The sequence below is a fragment of the Anopheles bellator genome, chromosome 2, assembly GCF_943735745.2.
Source record: "Anopheles bellator chromosome 2, idAnoBellAS_SP24_06.2, whole genome shotgun sequence".
Classification (NCBI taxonomy): Eukaryota; Metazoa; Arthropoda; class Insecta; order Diptera; family Culicidae; genus Anopheles; species Anopheles bellator.
In genome coordinates, this window is record NC_071286.1 from 69,907,175 (window position 1) to 69,925,538 (window position 18,364).

The 18,364-nt window shown below is 42.7% G+C and overlaps 2 protein-coding genes across 2 annotated transcripts; one reads left to right on the forward strand and one right to left on the reverse strand.

The window, feature by feature from the left end:
• The first annotated feature begins 65 nt into the window (after positions 1-65).
• On the forward strand, positions 66-2,870 carry LOC131207945 (ribonuclease Z, mitochondrial). The gene is made up of 6 exons (XM_058200581.1): positions 66-1,350; positions 1,409-1,513; positions 1,577-1,798; positions 1,860-2,002; positions 2,063-2,217; positions 2,274-2,870. The coding sequence occupies exons 1-6, from the start codon at positions 113-115 to the stop codon at positions 2,868-2,870; spliced, it is 2,460 nt and encodes an 819-aa protein (XP_058056564.1). The 5' UTR covers positions 66-112.
• A 5,411-nt stretch (positions 2,871-8,281) lies between these two features.
• Positions 8,282-15,816, reverse strand: LOC131210910 (uncharacterized). The gene is made up of 5 exons (XM_058204230.1): positions 15,616-15,816; positions 15,354-15,480; positions 15,114-15,266; positions 13,992-14,165; positions 8,282-8,475 (listed from the first exon to the last, which is right to left on the reverse strand). The coding sequence occupies exons 1-5, from the start codon at positions 15,814-15,816 to the stop codon at positions 8,300-8,302; spliced, it is 831 nt and encodes a 276-aa protein (XP_058060213.1). The 3' UTR covers positions 8,282-8,299.
• Between the last annotated feature and the right edge of the window lie 2,548 nt (positions 15,817-18,364).

Here is an 18,364-nt window from a genome sequence, read left to right on the forward strand (position 1 = left end):
CTCTCCGCCGAACTGTCATCCTGAAGGATTGTGGCAAAGAGAAACAAATGATTAAGGAAGCACGTTGTTTGAAATTCTGTGAGCCACTTTCGAAAGTGAAATCGCGCAATCTATGTATAAATTGCTTCATTTAGTCAATCTTGATGTAGTTAGTCATTTTGTGTCCAGACGCCGGTATTCAGTCAATAAAAAGCTCCAGCTAGTGCTCAGCAAAATGCCGCTCGATCCAAAACACATTGCCGAAGCTCAAAAGCAGCGGTTAAAGTCGAAGCAAAAGGTAGCAAAAATATCACCGGGCATCGTTAACCTTCAGGTGCTGGGCTGCGGATCCCCGGGTACTCCTGCTTCGGTGTACCTTTTCACTGACCAGACGCGTTATCTGTTCAACTGCGGCGAAGGTACGCAACGGCTGGCGTACGAGCACAAGGCGAAGCTGTCTTGCTTGGAGAATATTTTTATGACCCGCACGAGCTGGGATCGAATCGGTGGGTTACCGGGTATATGCTTGACGATGCAGGACGTCGGCGTACCGGTGGTATCACTGCACGGGCCACCCGGCCTGGGTGAGCTTTTCAAGGCGATGCGCCGGTTCGTTATTCTTAAGGATATGAAGGTGGAGGCATCCGAGTGTGCTACGGGCGATGTATTTGAAGATCACGTCTTGACCCTGCGCTACGTGGTGATCAAGCGCGAGGTAAGGGGATCCCCGAAGACTGGTAGTTCCGACGAGGATAATAAACAGTACGAAGAAGCGCTGGTGGACGACACGGACTATTACGCGTACGAGAGGAAAAAAGAACCAGCAACGACCGAAGCTAGTCAACGCTCACAGCAGTTCAATTGGATCAAACGGGAGGAGGAGACTGTTATGGCGTACATCTGTAAACTAAAGCCGCGCTCAGGCCAGCTTTCGCTTGAGAAGTGCGTTGATTTTGGCGTTCCACCGGGACCATTATTGGGTCAGTTGAAGAATGGAAATGATGTAACGCTGCCCGATGGACGGGTGGTACGATCGAGTGACGTGCGTGCTCCCGACGATCCTGGACCCGTGTTCATCTTTATCGACATTCCCAGCGAAGATTATCTGAGGGATTTGCAACAGAAGGCCGAACTATTCGCTCCTTATCAACAGGCAGCTACTGACAGTTCCGACCAGGCGTTGTACGTTATTCACTTTAGTCCTTTGGAGGTTATGCGTTGCGCGGAATACAAACAATTTATGGATCGCTTTGCCGCCAGTACGCGGCATATTGCGCTAAACGAGATGAACAGTTTTTCGGGATACATTGCTGCTCACCGCATTCAGTACCACTTAAATCAATTGGACGATCAAATGTTTCCTTTGTTGAAGTAAGTGCAACGGTGCTTAAAAGTGACTACTACGTTAAACTATCATTGAACATTTCAGGGAAGCAAACAACGATTACAGCAAGCCACCTGCAGATGATTGTGATCTGGTGCGATCCTCTTCTCTCACTTATCTGCACATTCGACCCCCGAAGGGTATTGAGAGGTAAAAGATGAGTATGCGAAAAGATTCACTATCAGAGAGTAATGTATCATCCACCATCCATAGATCTCATGAGGCTACACTGAGTCCATCAGAGTATTTAAGCGAGTTAGAGCAACTGCAGGATTTCAGAAGTACTTTGGATGACTGGAAACGGCTGTTCGAACAGCACAACTGCCGTACGGGAACGGTACGAACCGAACAATTTCCGCGATTGATATTTCTTGGCACTGGATCTTCTATACCGAACAAAACGCGAAACGTTAGCGCAACATTAATACTGACAAAGTGAGAAGAGAGTCAAACGAAACAGAAGATGCTAGTGATAACAACAATTAATGACTTCCAGTCCACATTCATCCATTTTGCTCGACTGTGGCGAAGGTACGGTCGGCCAGATAGTTCGCTTCTTTGGAAAAGGGCAAGCAGAAGCAGTGTTGCGATCACTCAAGGCGGTCTACATTTCACATCTCCATGCCGATCATCATTTGGGTAACTAAACTTGTGAAACTCGCTTTTCTAACTTATAACCAGTTTCATTTGTATCCGCAGGACTGATTGGGCTCTTGCAAACGCGTAGCAAAATACAAAATTGTGAGCGCTTGACGCTGCTGGCGCCCGAACAAATTTCGTATTGGCTTCGTCTTTATGACTGTAGGTTTGAGAGCATCAGCAAGGACTACATGCTTATCAAAAATGCCGATATGGTAAGCTTTCTTGACTACCGCATGAATTCAACTACCTCATGAGTAATTGATTTCAGTTAGAAAATCCGCTGAGGGATGAGCGATTGTTAGCGATGGGTATTAAGGAGGTCACCACATGTCGCGTTCGGCATTGTCCGCACTCATACGGAGTGGCCCTCAAAACCGTGCCTATAGGGTCGAACACTGATGAAGATGTGAAGATCACTTACAGTGGCGATACTATGCCTTGCGAAAGCCTCATTGAGTTGGGTCGTAACTCGACAGTGTTGATACACGAGGCCACGATGGAGGACGAGCTGGTGGCAGAGGCGCGCATCAAAATGCACAGCACACTGTCACAAGCCATCGAGCAGGGTCGAAAGATGGGAGCTCGATATACGTTGCTGACGCATTTCAGTCAACGTTACGCCAAGATTCCACGTCTTCAGCCGGAACAGCAGAGCGTGGGCCTAGGCACTGATCTGGGTATCGCTTTCGACAACATGGAAGTAACACTGGACGATCTACCGACGCTTAGTAAGCTCTATCCGGCTCTGAAGGCCATGTTTATCAGCCACTTCGAGGAAATGGAGCAAAAAGCCATAAAACGGGGCAACAAACGAATGCGTTTAGAGGCAGCCCAACACGGAAGTAAAAAGCTTTTGCCCACGTGAGATTCATCTGGGAAACAATAAAACCAGTTTGCAAGTGTGCAAGGTACGTTAACCGATGTTTTATGTCATCATCATTTACATATTCCGCAGATCGCTAGAGGGATTACATGTTTCTCAAGACTGTTCGATTTATTTTTCACATAGTTCAATGTATATTTGTTCACTTCGTATTATCTAAATCTTGTTCGATCATTACTCTGACGTACTCCCACTTGGCTGCAGGTTCTTCGGTTTCACCTTTTGTCACTCGCCATGCTTGTATGCTCTTCATTCTGCTGGCTGTTATTTGGAACTGGTCGGCTTTACAATGATTAAATAAGTTTCCCCCATGTCGTTATAAAAGCATTGCAATGCAGATTGTTTTAGCATGTGTTTCTTGCCGTAGGGAAAAAGTAGTCGTTTGCTTTCATTCCGCTCTTATCTGCTGTGCCCCTTAGAACAAGATAGTATTCAATTTATCTTATCTAAATTTTCCGATTGATGCGTACATTATTTTCTTATCGCTATTCTGTTAGTAAGTGTCGGAAGAAATTCTTTAGCATTGTCTAAACCTTAAGGTAACGTGTATTAATCCTCAGGGAAGTTCCTCGGTCGCTACATCATTGCGGAATCTATTAGTTTCTGGTGCTTATCATCGTGATATCGTGTTGTTGCATGCAAAAAAACATGTTGTCACCGGTGAAGATTTTCTATTTCGTTCGTGCGTGTTTTTGCTGAAGCTATATGCAGGCGTTATTCCAACTAGTTTGTTACTGTTATAATCTTTTCGAAGGCTCTTAATTTATGTGAATATATCCTTTTCGTGTGATTTTGATGCACAGTCGATCACATTTATATGCAGTCACTCAAGTTAACGAAAAATTCAGTCGAGATGCAAAATAGCTTCTGTGAATATTGTGTTTGCTTTACAAATTTTACGCCATGTTCAACTAAACAAATTGTTTGCAACCAAACCCGCCTTAGCGCGTTTCTAAAATGCGTTTTCCGGTGTCTGGGCAAGACCTAATTCAACTGCTCTTCTACAGTAAAATTCTCTATATTCTCTAGAAAAAGGAAGCAAAGAGAAACATTATTGTTACTGTTTGGCAACTTTACCCATTGTAATGCTCTCGGGTTTCACTCTGTTAAAAGTCGTTCTATCGATCGTCCCAAAAAGGGTAGTTTCGTTTAACTTAACTTGAAATGGAGCGAATAAAATGAAGTATCTCGTTATGACTTTGCTCGAATTTGCAGTCGTGGGATTTGGGACTAAAATTTTGTTTTGCTAACATGACTGGCCAGTTTTACTGCAGATCGCCGTATGTCCCATGCCATATTAGCTTTACGCTCGTGTATTTTACGGTTGACTGGATTATAGCTAAGCTATTACTGAACTATTCGTCTTTTGCATTCGCCTATGTTTATCACTGCAATGACGATAGTGCTTTGTGGGTTAAATATTCATTGAATTGAGGGTAGAAAAATGGGTTTGAGTGTGAGTCCGGTAATACTTGCAGGTGGTTTATCCTTCTACAACTCTTCGAAATGCATATCAATATTTAATCATTTCACTGCTGATTACACTCTTTGCCAACCGGGCAATAGATGTTCGAATCAAATTGTCATTTCTATCCGCTCCCTGGAACATGCTTATAGAAAAAGATTTGAAAATAGATCTTAGCTATAAATTGGTCGGAGTGTATTGTTTTAGTAGGTGTACGTTTTATTTTATTTTATCATTCATTCAAGCCTGGCTTGGTTCACTTTCGTCTACATGAAACTCATGATGACAAAACAATCCTGAAACTTTGCCCAGACTATTTCTACGTTCATGTTTTGCTTAGGGGTATTCACAAATCGTAATGGCATTCGTTCGTTGCTGTTATAAGAAAAACTAATTTAACTAGGCAACAGTGAATGAAACGCGATCGTCCGTCCAACAATCATACAACAGCGAAACAAATCGACGTCAATCAAAGATAAATGTAATCTATTTCCTCTATTATTGCACACGACGAAGAATGTTAGAATTTCAACAATTTCAATGTGTTTATGTGATTTTATTTAACTTTTTCGTTCTGGTATGATAAACTGCTTAACCAGTTAGTTCTCAGGCTTATTTCGTCAGGTAATTGGTAGATGTCCCGATATGAAACGATTTCCGATGATGTTATCAGTTATTCAGCTACTCTTTACCTCACCATGAGTTTGTGTTCTCGTTTTGAACAACTTCACACGTTGTTCTATAAGCATGGAAATCGCGTTTATTTTGAAATCATGATAGCAATACACCGCCAAACACAAACTCTGCAAGTGCAATTTAACTTCAGTTTGTCACAAGCAATGGCAAGCGGTTCGAATGAAATTAAAATAAAATCCTTTCCAGTTCCACTGAGAAACAGACGTCTCCAAAGGATAACCACTCTTTCGCCTAGCACATAAACTTGTCCTTTAACACTTTTAGGGTGAAAACTTTCTGTAGATACGGTTCGGCCATGCGGGGTGAACTTTAAGTCATGCCGCAATGGCAGTCATGGGAACAACATTTTTGGAATGACCTTCAAGAAACAGCAGTTCCAACTGTCAACAAAACTCGCCCAACAACACGGTCATCTATCCATCATGTTGTTTCGGAACGAAATATATTTTTGCTGCAAACATATGGATATCAATTCCGATGATGAACTCAGGTTTACCAAAGACCTCTCCAATCGTGCGGGATTGCGAAATATACCGAAATTTCTTAAGTTTCTGAAGGTTGTTGCTTTCATTGTTGAGGGTGATGGCCTCGTGGAACGGAATTGATGTGAGCACAAGCGATGCATGTCGTGAGGACATATACCTAACCAGTTTTCGGAACTCATTTCCTACTCTACCGAACTACGGCGTATGCTTATCAAATTTATTTTTAGTTTTTTCGTGTATGAAATATGAGAAATGTTTTCGTACACGAACACAAATGTGTTCCATGGGCGCACATGAATGCAGGAGTTAAGAGAAACGTGAGAGAATCCCATGAAATATTGAAAAAAGGAAAGGATTACAGTAAAGTCGTTCCATGAATCCGAAGAAAATCACACCCTGTCCTTAGGCAGGGGTTTTCTCCTGACTACTCCAGATAACGCTGCCCACCGTAACGGCAAGGTCCTACATTGTCCGTCAGCATAATGGAGAACAAAACAAACTTCATATGATTATCTAACCGTAGCTGATCTTAAACGTTTTCCACTTTTGGACCGTGAATAGGGGTGACAGAAAACATTTTACGAACAAGGGCTCGTATCGGCTCGTCGGTGTAAATATTTGCTCTCAGCTAAGCCTTAGAAGGGTTTGTTTGGAAAATTTTCCAGTCAAACTCACGGCAGAACAAACAATGTGGTTTGTTTTTTTGCAAGATTCGAAAAGGAACCAATTAACACATCGTACCAATTTAGACATTACTTTATCAGGATCGTTATTTTCTCGCATAAACTAGAGCTAGAGCAACAATAAACTAGAGCATGTGATGAACATAACAGGATCAAACATCTTATGGTTTTTTTATATTTAAATTTTTCGCATTTTTTCTTTAATAATAGTGCATTTAGAACGTGGAACGTCTCTCAACGTCACAGGTACTTATTTTTTGCTTTAAACATGATAGGCTTGAAAAGTGGAACCAAAAAAATTAACTTAACATGGATGTAAATTATGTGTATTATTTTTTTCCAATTACGACAATTTTGATAAAAATATATCGTTGGCTACGCCGCGGCATGGAATTTTGTACGAGGAAAAACCACAAGCACCGAAGAAAAGCCTCAGGAAGGAAGCTACTTGGATATACAATTTTCAACTGATGCACGCATCCACATAATCATGATTCCACCGTGCTGGATTTCACGTCCTCTACTGTCTGAAACTTGGCTTCTTCTGGGGTTCTCTTTAAACAATTTCCGGCGAAGGCAGTTTAAGCAGAAAGCTTTGCATTGCTTGCTAACCGTTTCGTACGGGCAGAAGGACTATGCCACAGAAACGTATCAGCATTTCGGTATGAAGCGCAGTTTTTTATTACGTCGAACACTGTATTGCTGCTATCTAGTTTTGGTAATTAGGTGCGAATGTCGTTGCTGGTGTATGCGTTTCTTTGGTGTAGTTTTCGGATGAAAGAGATTCACATATATTAATTTCTGTTTAGCTTGTTTACGATTTGCAACGTTACTTAGTTCATCTCAGCGTGTCCTCGAAAGCGTAAAAATGCGTTTTTGGTACAATTCCGGGTTGCTTCCTTGCGTTGCCATAGTTGTTCATAAACAAATCGCTAGCGGTGTCGCAATGTGCAAGCTTTAGCACGAATGCCAGCCGATTTTCTTCTGACACTGTATATAAAATGTTTAATAGTACCGCTTGACCACGGTGCAAGTGAAACTAACTTTAATTTGTAACTAGTTGCTAGAGAGCGTCATCGTAGCTGTGTAACATTTTCAGCATCGTTTATCATATGATTATATTTGAAAATCTTATTATCTAACGCATGGTTCGCAGAAGTGTTGTCGTATGCTCTTACCGGTGATGTGTTTTTTTTTTTAATATTTTGCATATCTTTACACATAAAAAGAGTATGTTTCTTTACGATGCTCTTTTCGTGCAGATTACGATTGTATGTGCGAGAAAAAAATGTACACTGAAAATTTAATGAACGACTTTTCTTTTACACACAGTACTCTAGATGACGTATGGGGGACGATGGGTTTTCGTACGAATTCGTCTGTCGAGCTGCTTCTTTTAATTTTTGCATTCTATAATAAAAATTCACTCGACTCTCGGTAGCTTACCAATCAAATTATCAGAATTGTTTTTATGCCACTGATTGATTCACATTTAATCCAGCAGTCGAAAATGATGAGTAGAAATAGTATGAAACAGTTGTTCCATGTTTGTTATCATGCAAAATAAACTAAGCACCGGTTTATTTCTAGTCTACGGACGTTTAACAGTTGAGCTTTAGATCGTTTTTCCAAAGAAAACATTAAAATATTCGTAAAGAACTGCATCACCAACGCTGTCCACCATTCTGTAAGTTTACCGAGCGATGCACTTGTGTTGCATCGAAATAATTGTTGCAGTTGCATCAATATGAGTGAGCAGAGCCGGACTTTTGTTAATGACTATTCGTTTTTTTCGCAACCAGTGCTACTCGACAACTTAGTTGAATGCTCTATTGAGTTTGAATCGTGTGGGTGCTTGTGTACAATCAAATTTCCAATAATTCAATGGGAATGCTTCAGTGGTCTTAGAGATGCGAGCCGAAATCGGGAAGCAACCCCAATAACGTAAATATTCATCATCACATATGTCGTTACCTAAGCTGATTTCCGCAAACTGTTTCCTCTCGACTAAGTAGCAACAGAAACAGCCGTTGCCATAGCACCCCGTGAAGACATCAACCATCCGATCCGAAGGCTCGATACTTAGATGTCGGTCATGTGGATGGCGCCGGTGTGGCCGTTGCCCAACAGCAACCGCTTATCGTTGTCCGCTCCGGGGGGTGATTGACCCACGTTCCGCGAATAGTAGTCGGGATCGCCATAGCTACTGTCCTCTTCCAAAATTTTCTCCAACAGAATCTCACCGGATGTACCCAGCACTGCATGGGTTCCGGGTTATGGATTGGAGATTAACCGTTAGTCCAGATTTTTATATACAAACCCCCGTTTGATTTCCGGCAATCAGGACAATCCAGCAGGAAGGGCGTCGTTAAAAGAGAACGATAATAAAACAGAAACGATTAAATAAGGTTGGCTAATGGACGATGTTATGTCATAAGTAGGGCACCATCAAAAGCTGAAACTCGCACCCAGGGAACGGAAATTGAACATAATTACAATTACAAACAGCAAGACACGTAAAGCACAACGGTTCGCGTTAGGAGATACACATACCCTAGCAAGCATTAACAGGTCAGTGAAATACCACTTGTTTGCAATTGTTGGAGAGCCACAAACACTAAATACAGCGCCATGGCGGCATTTAGACAAAACCATGCGACACATCACAGTTTGCAAAATACGAACATCCTCTCGTGAACGAAAATTTGGTGGGGAAAACGGAAAAAACATTAGATATGGCAACGCCACCACCGGCAAGGAATGCGGAGTGGATTGGAACTTTTGAAAGAAACGATTGGTGCACGGCCGTGTATGAGTCGTGTTTTGATAAAGGATCGAAAAATGGTTTATCATGAACGATTTGTTGTTATCGCCCGTAACAAAGAAAGCATCATTTAATTTTGAGCTACCATATCCGACGGCCCGAGAAGTAGATGATAAGAAAAGCCTAAATGAAAAAATGTTCATAAGCAGACAGATGGAAAGCGAGATAATGATCCTGGCCAAAGGGGCCTTTTTTCGTGACAAACTAGGAATCGCAGATAGAACGACGCGCAACAAAAGCATACAAAATAAGTCAGGCAGCCAAACCATGTTCCGTCTCGTAGCAGAGACCTTCATCATAATACCAAACTGCTACAATGCTCAGCTTTCTCATCGCTAGTCCGTGTCCGTGCGATTTCAACCACTCAATTCTAGTACGAACATAATTGAAACGGAATGCAGTGCAACGCATGAAACATCGTTAGGCCAAAACGTAAGAGCATAACTTTAGAAAAACATCGAATTTCGGCATCTCTTATTTTACTTTGCATAGAGATGTGTAAATAAGTTGTAGCAATTGATAGTAAGTTTTGCCCATCTCTACCTCTCTCTCTCTCTTTCTCTCTGTTCGGTTTCACGGATAGTTAATGCTCCGTCGGCATGTGGATGCTGTGGGGTTCAATACACCTAAAGAAGTTTTAATCGTTAGGCAGAAAAGGAAGGTTCAACCGAAAAGAAAAGGTAAAAATAAAGAACAGGTAAATAAAGCTAATACGCTTAACGAAAAACACCATCACAAATTTATAATGAAGTAAAGCAGCGTTCAGTTCAGTACAAGTTCATCTTTGTTCATAGATTCAATTATTATTGCCCTTTAGTTGATGGAACCGTTTAAAACAATTTTATCGTGTTATGTTGAACGTGTGTTGCGCTATGGTTTATTATGTTGCGAGTGACAATTTTCACAGTGTCACAACGTTAGTTTTTTGTACTCTGCGGTAATGATTGCGTTTGTGTTGAAGATTTATAATATTAGTCGGTTTTTCGTTACTATTGTTTTTGGTAAAGTTTTCATAATCTTTGGCAGACGAGATCCTTATTTAAATAGGTTTGTTGATTTTTTATTTGATTCGTGTAACTTTAAGAGTTGAGGATTTATGGCAACATTTGTGCTAAGCTAACGAGGTAACGGACATAATTGTTATAATATCACATTAATATTTCCACGTGTGGTTTATAGTTTATTGGCATTATTAATGCAACTATCGAATCGCGAGTTTGTTATTTTATTAACCCGTTTTAGTTAACGTGTCCGGTGAGCCGCGAAACGTAAGCCGAGAATTTCCGTAAATCACGGGACATATAAAGTAACGTACAGAGGCACAAATAATAGTTTGAAAGGTATGCATTTAAAGGTCATAGAAAGAATGAAAAGAGAAAGAGAAAGTGTTAGAGTGAAAGGAAATCACCGTAAAATGGTAGAGTTTTAGGTTTTTGGTTAGTAAAAGAGAGTGCCGAAGATGCACCGAGTGTTGTGTCATTCGCAAATAAAGCTAATTCGAGCAAATAGAGGATGGCTATGAAGGAAGAACATTAAGACTTACAAGTATTGCCAAGAATGTACAACTTAAGATTTCTTGTTTATAGTACACCATTTCAAGAGAACAAAAATGTGTGCAAGGAACAGTTATGATTTCCAAGAAATTTCAGAATGACCAAAGCGCAACGGAAGCATGAAGAATACAATTTTAAAACAGAAGAAACCGGCACTGGTATCTATAACAATTAGAGAACGGGGAGAAGAAGTCGAATTAAGTGATTTCAATCATTTTCGAGCAGCTTAACCATGGACCATTTAATTCAATCGCACGTGAACCCAGATAGCAACCAAGCGGCAATGGAGCTCCAAATATCGTTCGCTTCCTGGCATTTCAATTTAATTACGAAATGGGTGAGAAGTGTAGGTTTCTTGAAACGGCTCAACCAATTATAGTAGCCATTGGTCATCCGCTTGATGTGGCATTGTGAACAGTCAACTCACTTCAATAATTAAAACTAATGTCCCGCATTTCAGGTAGTTACCATTTATCATCAGACTTTTCGTAGTAGAGATACATTTCGTTTGAATCGTATATTGAGCGAATGCGATGTCTGCCGATGCCGTCTGCGATGACATACTGAAACTTTCATTTCGATTCGTCATACAGCTTGTCCTTTTAGTGGTTTCATTGAATTATAAAATACTTCTACCAATAATAATATTATATTATTAAACAAGAACGTATTCAATTAAATACCATTGAAACAAGCGGTGAAGAAAATGATATTAATTATTCCCTCATTTCACCGAAAACTAAAAATCAATATTGCAATTCCTTTATTATCGATGTTTAATATTTCAAGACGAAGAGATCGATTTAATTTGCAAAGCAACCTCTGACAATTGGAAAATAGTTCAACAGTAGCGGAACAAAGCATTGACAATATGTTACGAAAGAAACGCTCAAGCTGTGGCTGGATTGCAATAGGACGATTTAACACCACAAGAGCATCAAGACATTTTTAAAGAAGAGAAATAATTCTGAAACGAAAATTGTTGCCGAACAATTCGAGTACGGGTGTAACGAAACTAAAGAAACGGCTGGAACGGCAGGGAACATTACCGTGCACAGTTTTGTCTGGCCCAGATGAACGCCATAAATCGCTCGATCAAGGTATCCATCAAATAGTATCGGTACACAATGACACATGTAAGCAATAACAGAAAGCAATAAAGATTGAAAACAGGTATCGTTACAACACAACTGCATTGTAGCCGTAGCGATAGCAAGAAGCCACACGATAAACGTTACGATAAATGAAACAACAATTGGTACATCAAACGTTCGGGACAAACGAGAACACGATGCAGTCAAGGAGGGAACTTGGTGCCACACTTGCCTTGGCTCTGCCAGCTGCTGTCGCTCCGCTAAGATGGCTCTCGTGCAGTATCATTCTTACAAAGCATAGCCTTTCGCAGCGAAGGAAGGTTGGGATTATTTTGTTTTTCGTTTGCAAGTTTGCATGTTTTTTCCACATGGTTGAAGGCATCGCGAGACAGGATTGTTACGTTTGACGAAGCACATGGTACGGAGGCAACCAGAAGAGCGTTAGTTTGCAAAACGAACGGTATGAATAAAGTAGGTAAAAATAAAATGATAAAATGACGGAATGCGATTGCGAAGCATTCATTGGCGGCAGACTTGAAATAAACCAAGATCACAACAGAAGTCTAGGTAGATCTAAATCGAACTGAATTGAAATGGAACGACTGTTGCTGGCTCTGGGAAAGAAGCTCGGTGCTGTATACGGTTTTGCTGACACATGATGGACATAAACAATATGAACCTTCACACTCTACTTAGTGGCACCTGGCGTGATTGGCACAAAGTTCTAGACACGCACCGGAGTGCATTTTAAGCGCTATGTTTTTTCCATGAAAATACTAGACCATCAGGAGTTGCAGTGCAAAGTTTATTTTTTCACCTATGTGTCGCTATTATTAGTACTCGACATTAATTTGGCACAGCACGAAATTGGAACAAGACGGTCGAAATTGTTGCACAGCGCTTGCAGACACGGTCTATGAAGCTTTACCGTCTCAATATTGTTTGACCAGCACATTGAATTTAAGCGAACAGTTCAAAAATCAGACTGACACCAGGGCTATGAATATGCATTATCAGCACGCGGCCTTGCTGGCCGCCATGGGGGCGGCAACGTTATTGTGAATGAATGATGTAAATGACGCACGGTGCGGGTCGATGGAGGCGCATGGTGACTCATGCATTGGGCGACAACGGCCACGCGTCTCCATGTAGCTGCGGCCTCGGAAAAAGTAGACGTAGATTGTTAAATGAGCCGTGGGTGTTGGAACCTTGCTTCAAAACAAAAGCCAATTGAATGTGCTACCGTTGCCTTGGGACCCTCGCTTTGCGACTGACAATTAGAATAGCAAACTTTATTCGAAATTAACGCATTATGTTCGGTACGATCGTTCAAACGGGCTCGCAAAGATACGATATCGGCACCAGCACGGTTAATCGGCCGCGCTTTATGGTGGCGTAATATCATCAAGAAATCTGCGATGAGACAATTTAATCAAGATAAATTAACATTTTATGCGTCTCTTTCGTTATCGGCACCGCGGCACACAAGACGCAAATAAATTTCTTTTTAATCTATCCAGTGAAGGGTGCACCAGTTTATTACTGATATGCTGGATCGTGACCTTTGAAGGTTGTGGCTGGAATTTTCATTAAATTGAGCGCCTTTGAGGAACGTGTTGAAATATGAAGACAAAGAGAGATAGAGATACGCAAGACGCTATCAAAAGGGATTGGTATAAAAGCATAAGATGGTGTAAACAGAATGCAAGGTTAATGAAACAGCCTCTAGAGTATCGGCAAATGTGTCTTCTGTAGAGAATGGATGGCCCAGCCATCCGTATTGATCAAGCAGCATAATTGGTTCAGCAGTCGCAATCGAATGCAACTAAGGGTTGGAACGAACCGAGAAGCCGGACTCGAATGCACTCATGGAAAGCTGCTGATCTGGTAGTGCAGCAAGGTTGGTGAAAAAGAAAAAAATCCAAGGAAAAACGGTAAGCATAAAAAGCGAACAAATGGACAGATGATGAAAGAAGAAGGAGCATGTTTCGAACATAAAATAAGATTAATGTGCATCCCCAATGCGATCGGTTCACGAGGATTTATGAAGTGGGAACTATGGAGCGTTGGGAACCAGCGTTGGATCGTGTTTCTCGTCGTGATGCTATTATGCTACTAATGATGATGAAAGTGGTGGTGGCGATATGGTGGTGGCATAAAATAAAATGACCCAATGAACTTGGAAAAGCGAGTATGACTGAGGGTGGTGTCACTGCCAAGCAACGACAGATGGTTGTCCGTTCTCTTTTCATCGGGAAATAATGTATCTACATTACCTCCAGCCAGTGTGCGCCAAAACTTACCTCCGGACGGAGTTGTCGGGGTGACCACTTCGCTGCTGGTTGGCGTCAGCAGAACGTTCGAGTTGGACAGATCGTCCAGGCCTCGCTCGGCGGCACCCTTCTGCATCTGCATAGCTTTGCGATGGTGACGTGTGGTCAGCCCTCCAGTTTCGACGTCACGCTCCAGTCGATGTCCTGCGATGGAAAAAAACGGACACCAACACAGATGTGGGTTAGCAGGAAGGATCGTTGGTGATGTCGAGAATCGATAATGATTCGCTCGACTAAACCACTGCGACCGGCAGTGCGAGGAAGTGCAGCTTTTGCGTCTTACGCGTCCCACGTCAATGCCAAGGCGATGTGGTCTTGAAGAATTTGACGGCAAGATCAGAATTAAGCCACTAGGTTCCTTCCGGCATTACCGTTTTGGTTGGATGATATCCGGGTTTGAAGCGACCGCGCGAGGGGTGGTTTTGGTCACCTTGTCGAGTACTTTGATAGTAGCTTTATTTTGTTTCGCAGTATCTTTTATCATTCCTTCACGACAAAACCCTCTAAAGGAAGGGCACGGGGCTCAGTTTGAGGGTTAGTGGCTGAGAATACCGAACTCGCAAAAACTCTGCTATTACCTACCGGACAACTCGTGCTGTAGTACAAAACAACAAACAACAACAAACCGGCGATAGAAAAGTTTGAGATCGAAAGTGTTTCAGGGCGTTAACAACATATCTATGCTGCAATAGGCTACCGTCAGTGAATAGGTCGTTTAAAGTGAATCTTGTATGTCATGGATAAAATATTGTTGCGATCCGTACCACACGCTACCTAATAGCATTCTCTAGATTATGCTGTCAAAACCTGAACCATGTACGCTTGTTCCTTGTGACACTTCAAGGTGCGACATATCAGTCTCTCGAACACTATCTGCTGCCCAGCGAGAGATAATGTTGGACGGATGGAACGATAGCTAGCTTTCCTACTGACTGCATCTGATCATTTATGGATGCTCGGGCTGTTTTGGGCCCGTTGGGCACGTAGTGCCAAGCGACAGTCTTAGTTATACACCGGAATTGGTGTCAGCTGTACGCGCCACGTGTCCCGGTATCGTATTTCTTATTTGCTTACTGGGTTTGGGTTACTCACCGGAACGAGAGCGTGTTAGCTGCCGTTGGACGTAGCTCTCGAGATCCTGTTCCTCCCGATTGCTTATCACACAGTTAAGGATGATTAGAAATATGCCCAGACCGACGGCAAACAGTCCCGTGCATATTAGCTCGTTCCACCAGGATCCTTTGCCTGCAGAGCGGTCGGAAGAGAAGAATGTTCAATTTCAAAAAAATGTTCGAACAACAACTACATCCGGTGCGCCCGAATGGTACCAACCTAGTAGGTGCCACGATTGTTGCGGTTGATTTGATAGATTATCTGGAAAAAACCCAGCGCCTAATAAAAAGATTCCGAAAACTACGAACACGACTCCTATGTGCAGCATGCCGATGCTGGTGACTACCTGCGGAAGGCACGAGATAAGCAGAGGAGGGATAACCCGTGATGGGATGCGTCTAATCCAATTTCCCGTCTAGCATCGATTTTCAGTCTCCCGAGTGACTGCCGGCGTAAGTTGGACGGAGTTTGGTGGACTTACTTTCGTATCTAAATTATTGTTATCTGTGATGTGTACTTTCTGGGGATGAAACTTTCGGCGCGTTGAGCCATGCGGCGAATGGGTGTCGCCGCTTTCCGAGCTCTGTATGCTGTAGCGTCGCTCCCGGGCCTTGCGCTGATTGTCGCGCCTCTTGCGCTGCCGCTTGATGGCAAGCGCCGAATGGATCCCGACCGAATGCATTTTTGCAATGTACCGCTCGTTTGCCTATTCCTGTGGGTGAAGCAAAGAGTAAAACTTTATTCATTGTGTACACGAAGGATTTAAAGGGTTATACAGATATTTTAAGATTATTAACGAGCTCCCTAAGTTTGATAACTTTTAAATAACATTTTGAAACCTTTACATTTTTCATTACTTTGAGAGCTATAATGTCGGAAGCTATGAAAGTAATTATTAAAATTACTGAAAGTAATGTTGCACCCGCTGAACCAGGGAGGAATTGGATCAATAAACAATAAAAACTTCGCGGCAACTGCCGTTTACAAGTCTCTGGCAGCAGTTCTAATGGCAGACAATCGATAACACTAACGAATCACTTGGGGTCAGGCTACCCCTTTTGCAATTATCTTTTGCGTCCATCTGTCTGCGTTCTGATCCATCGCCAATAACAGGGATCCAATTAGCGATGGCACTGGTACTGCTGGTTAGAGATTGTCAGAAGAAACACAAGAAACTTCGGTGACTGTTGTGTTAATTCGGTTTGCCAAGGGATGAGCCATTAGTTGTTGATTTCTCCAGGGTGCCCGCTAGAGAAGGAATGTCCAGCGTGTCACGATGCGGCTTAGTTTTATAAATGAGGTTCAATGAATTTAGTGACTACTCTCTACTTAGAACCCCATTCGAATCACGCTGAAATATGCAAGCCGTGTCAAATGTTACTCTCTTGACGATGAATTCAAACAAAGATGACGCAACGGCTGAATGGCGTTGTGAAAGCATATTCACCGTCACGGATTCGTGGGCCCACAGGTCCCCCACGAGTTGGATTTTAGAATTTATTATACAATTTTACTGCAATAACGCAAATCAACCACCCATTCATCATATCGTTTTTGGTGCAAAAAAATAAATGGAAAACACTTGCTGAAACGGAACCCGATGATAATGGCCTTCTCGTGGGACTTTCGTTGTATGAACGGCCGAAACACGCACCGGTTTCGGGCTGAATTATGCCAATTGAATGATGGTGTCTCACACGCTACGAATGCTTTCGACCGTCCACAGCCAGTGATGAACCGTCAATTTTGTTTTGATATTTATGTTTGGAACCCCTTCGCCTTCGTCGTCATTTTGTACAAATCAAGAGAAATGCTGATTTACAACAGGCAATGGAGTCAACACATTCTTCACCCTTCCACCGGTTAGTCCCGAAATAAATTTAGGATTGAAAGGCACAACCATTTGCTATAAATCTTCATAAAAACGTGCAAACGACGTTCTCGGTACGGTCATCAACCATCAACCACCGTCGTAATGAGTCATGTACGAGCAGCAGTTTCGTTGAGAAGATTTGTTTTCCACCGATGTAAACCATCTACCGCCAGCGAGGGTTTCCGTCGTATAGAAGACAAACACAAACGCATCCTAATTCGGGAGCAATACTCGAGTATCCTTTAGGTCCTACCCGGACAGCCGGCCGTACAGTAACACCGTCCGTCACCAGCCAGCCAGGCAATGGAGCTCTCAAAGCTCCGGAAAACTGCGAAAACAGCCGCAGCTTTTGCCGGGAACGTTTCGTTTTTCTCGATCCAGATGGCACGTGGAATGTTTCGCGCATGCCCCGAGGACGTGACGCTGCGGCTGTGGTGACTACGACCTAAACTCGGAATCAAAGTAGTCGCCGCCTGCTAGTAACACTGTCCTGTCACCATGTTTATCCAGCGTTGCATCAACTGATTGAATTCGAAATTAATTACATAGCAGCCCATGAACTCTGTGGGCCACATCGGAATGTGTTGTGGGCACCGAAAAATTACTCTGAAATTCTATTTCCATACCAAATAACAGCGTAGAAAATCAACATCACTAAACAGCGTCGTGTTTACCGGGAATGCGACCGCACTGGCGCCGGATCGAATTTACGGTGCACAGTATTTGTCATTAAACGTTTAATTGATTGACAAACACGGTGACAGGCGCCGCTTGTCTTTGTGGAATGCTTCGAACGATTTTTCTTAGTGGTTGTGGCTTGGACACAACTTGTCATTCGTCCATCATTGTGAAACGATTGCGGTTAGCAAAATGGTTGCTGGTAGCTTTTAAACCACAATCCGCGTACGTCCGTACGCAGGACTTCATTGTTCGCCGGCGTTTCTGAATGATCGATAACGGTCTGCCGGTTGCCAGTCCCCCGCCTAAAACTTGCGTGAACCAATGGCGAACGAAGGTCAAGGATCTGCTCGATTCGCAGCAGCGTTGGACCGGCGTTTGAATTGAACCGTCGGGGGTAGCGACGATTGAGAAGCTCTGTTGAAACAACTGGCCCGGAACAATTGGAAGGACCCAGGAAGGAAGGGTTTCTATTGATTTTACAATCAATTTGTCGCGCTCGGATAACTCGACTCCACTCCGCCAGTTGACGAGCTTAACGAGGAGAAAATCGGCTGACGCTTGCTGGCTTCCCTTCTCGCAGATTAATGGGGCTAAATAAGTTAGCCAGTTTCGCCAACAGCGTCAGCAGCAACTGCAAAACATGAAACGGCATACGAACGAACAGCGAGATGAAAGA

Excerpts from the sequence above, each read along its gene's own strand:
- LOC131207945 (XM_058200581.1), top strand. The coding sequence starts at position 113 with ATGTATAAATTGCTTCATTTAGTCAATCTTGATGTAGTTAGTCATTTT. Across the intron at positions 1,514-1,576 it reads CCCCCGAAGGGTATTGAGAG|ATCTCATGAGGCTACACTGA; the intron begins GTAAAAGATGAG and ends CACCATCCATAG. Across the intron at positions 1,799-1,859 it reads GCAACATTAATACTGACAAA|TCCACATTCATCCATTTTGC; the intron begins GTGAGAAGAGAG and ends AATGACTTCCAG.
- LOC131210910 (XM_058204230.1), bottom strand. The coding sequence starts at position 15,816 with ATGCATTCGGTCGGGATCCATTCGGCGCTTGCCATCAAGCGGCAGCGC. Across the intron at positions 15,267-15,353 it reads ACAATCGTGGCACCTACTAG|GCAAAGGATCCTGGTGGAAC; the intron begins GTTGGTACCATT and ends ACCGCTCTGCAG. Across the intron at positions 14,166-15,113 it reads GCTAACACGCTCTCGTTCCG|GACATCGACTGGAGCGTGAC; the intron begins GTGAGTAACCCA and ends TTTCCATCGCAG.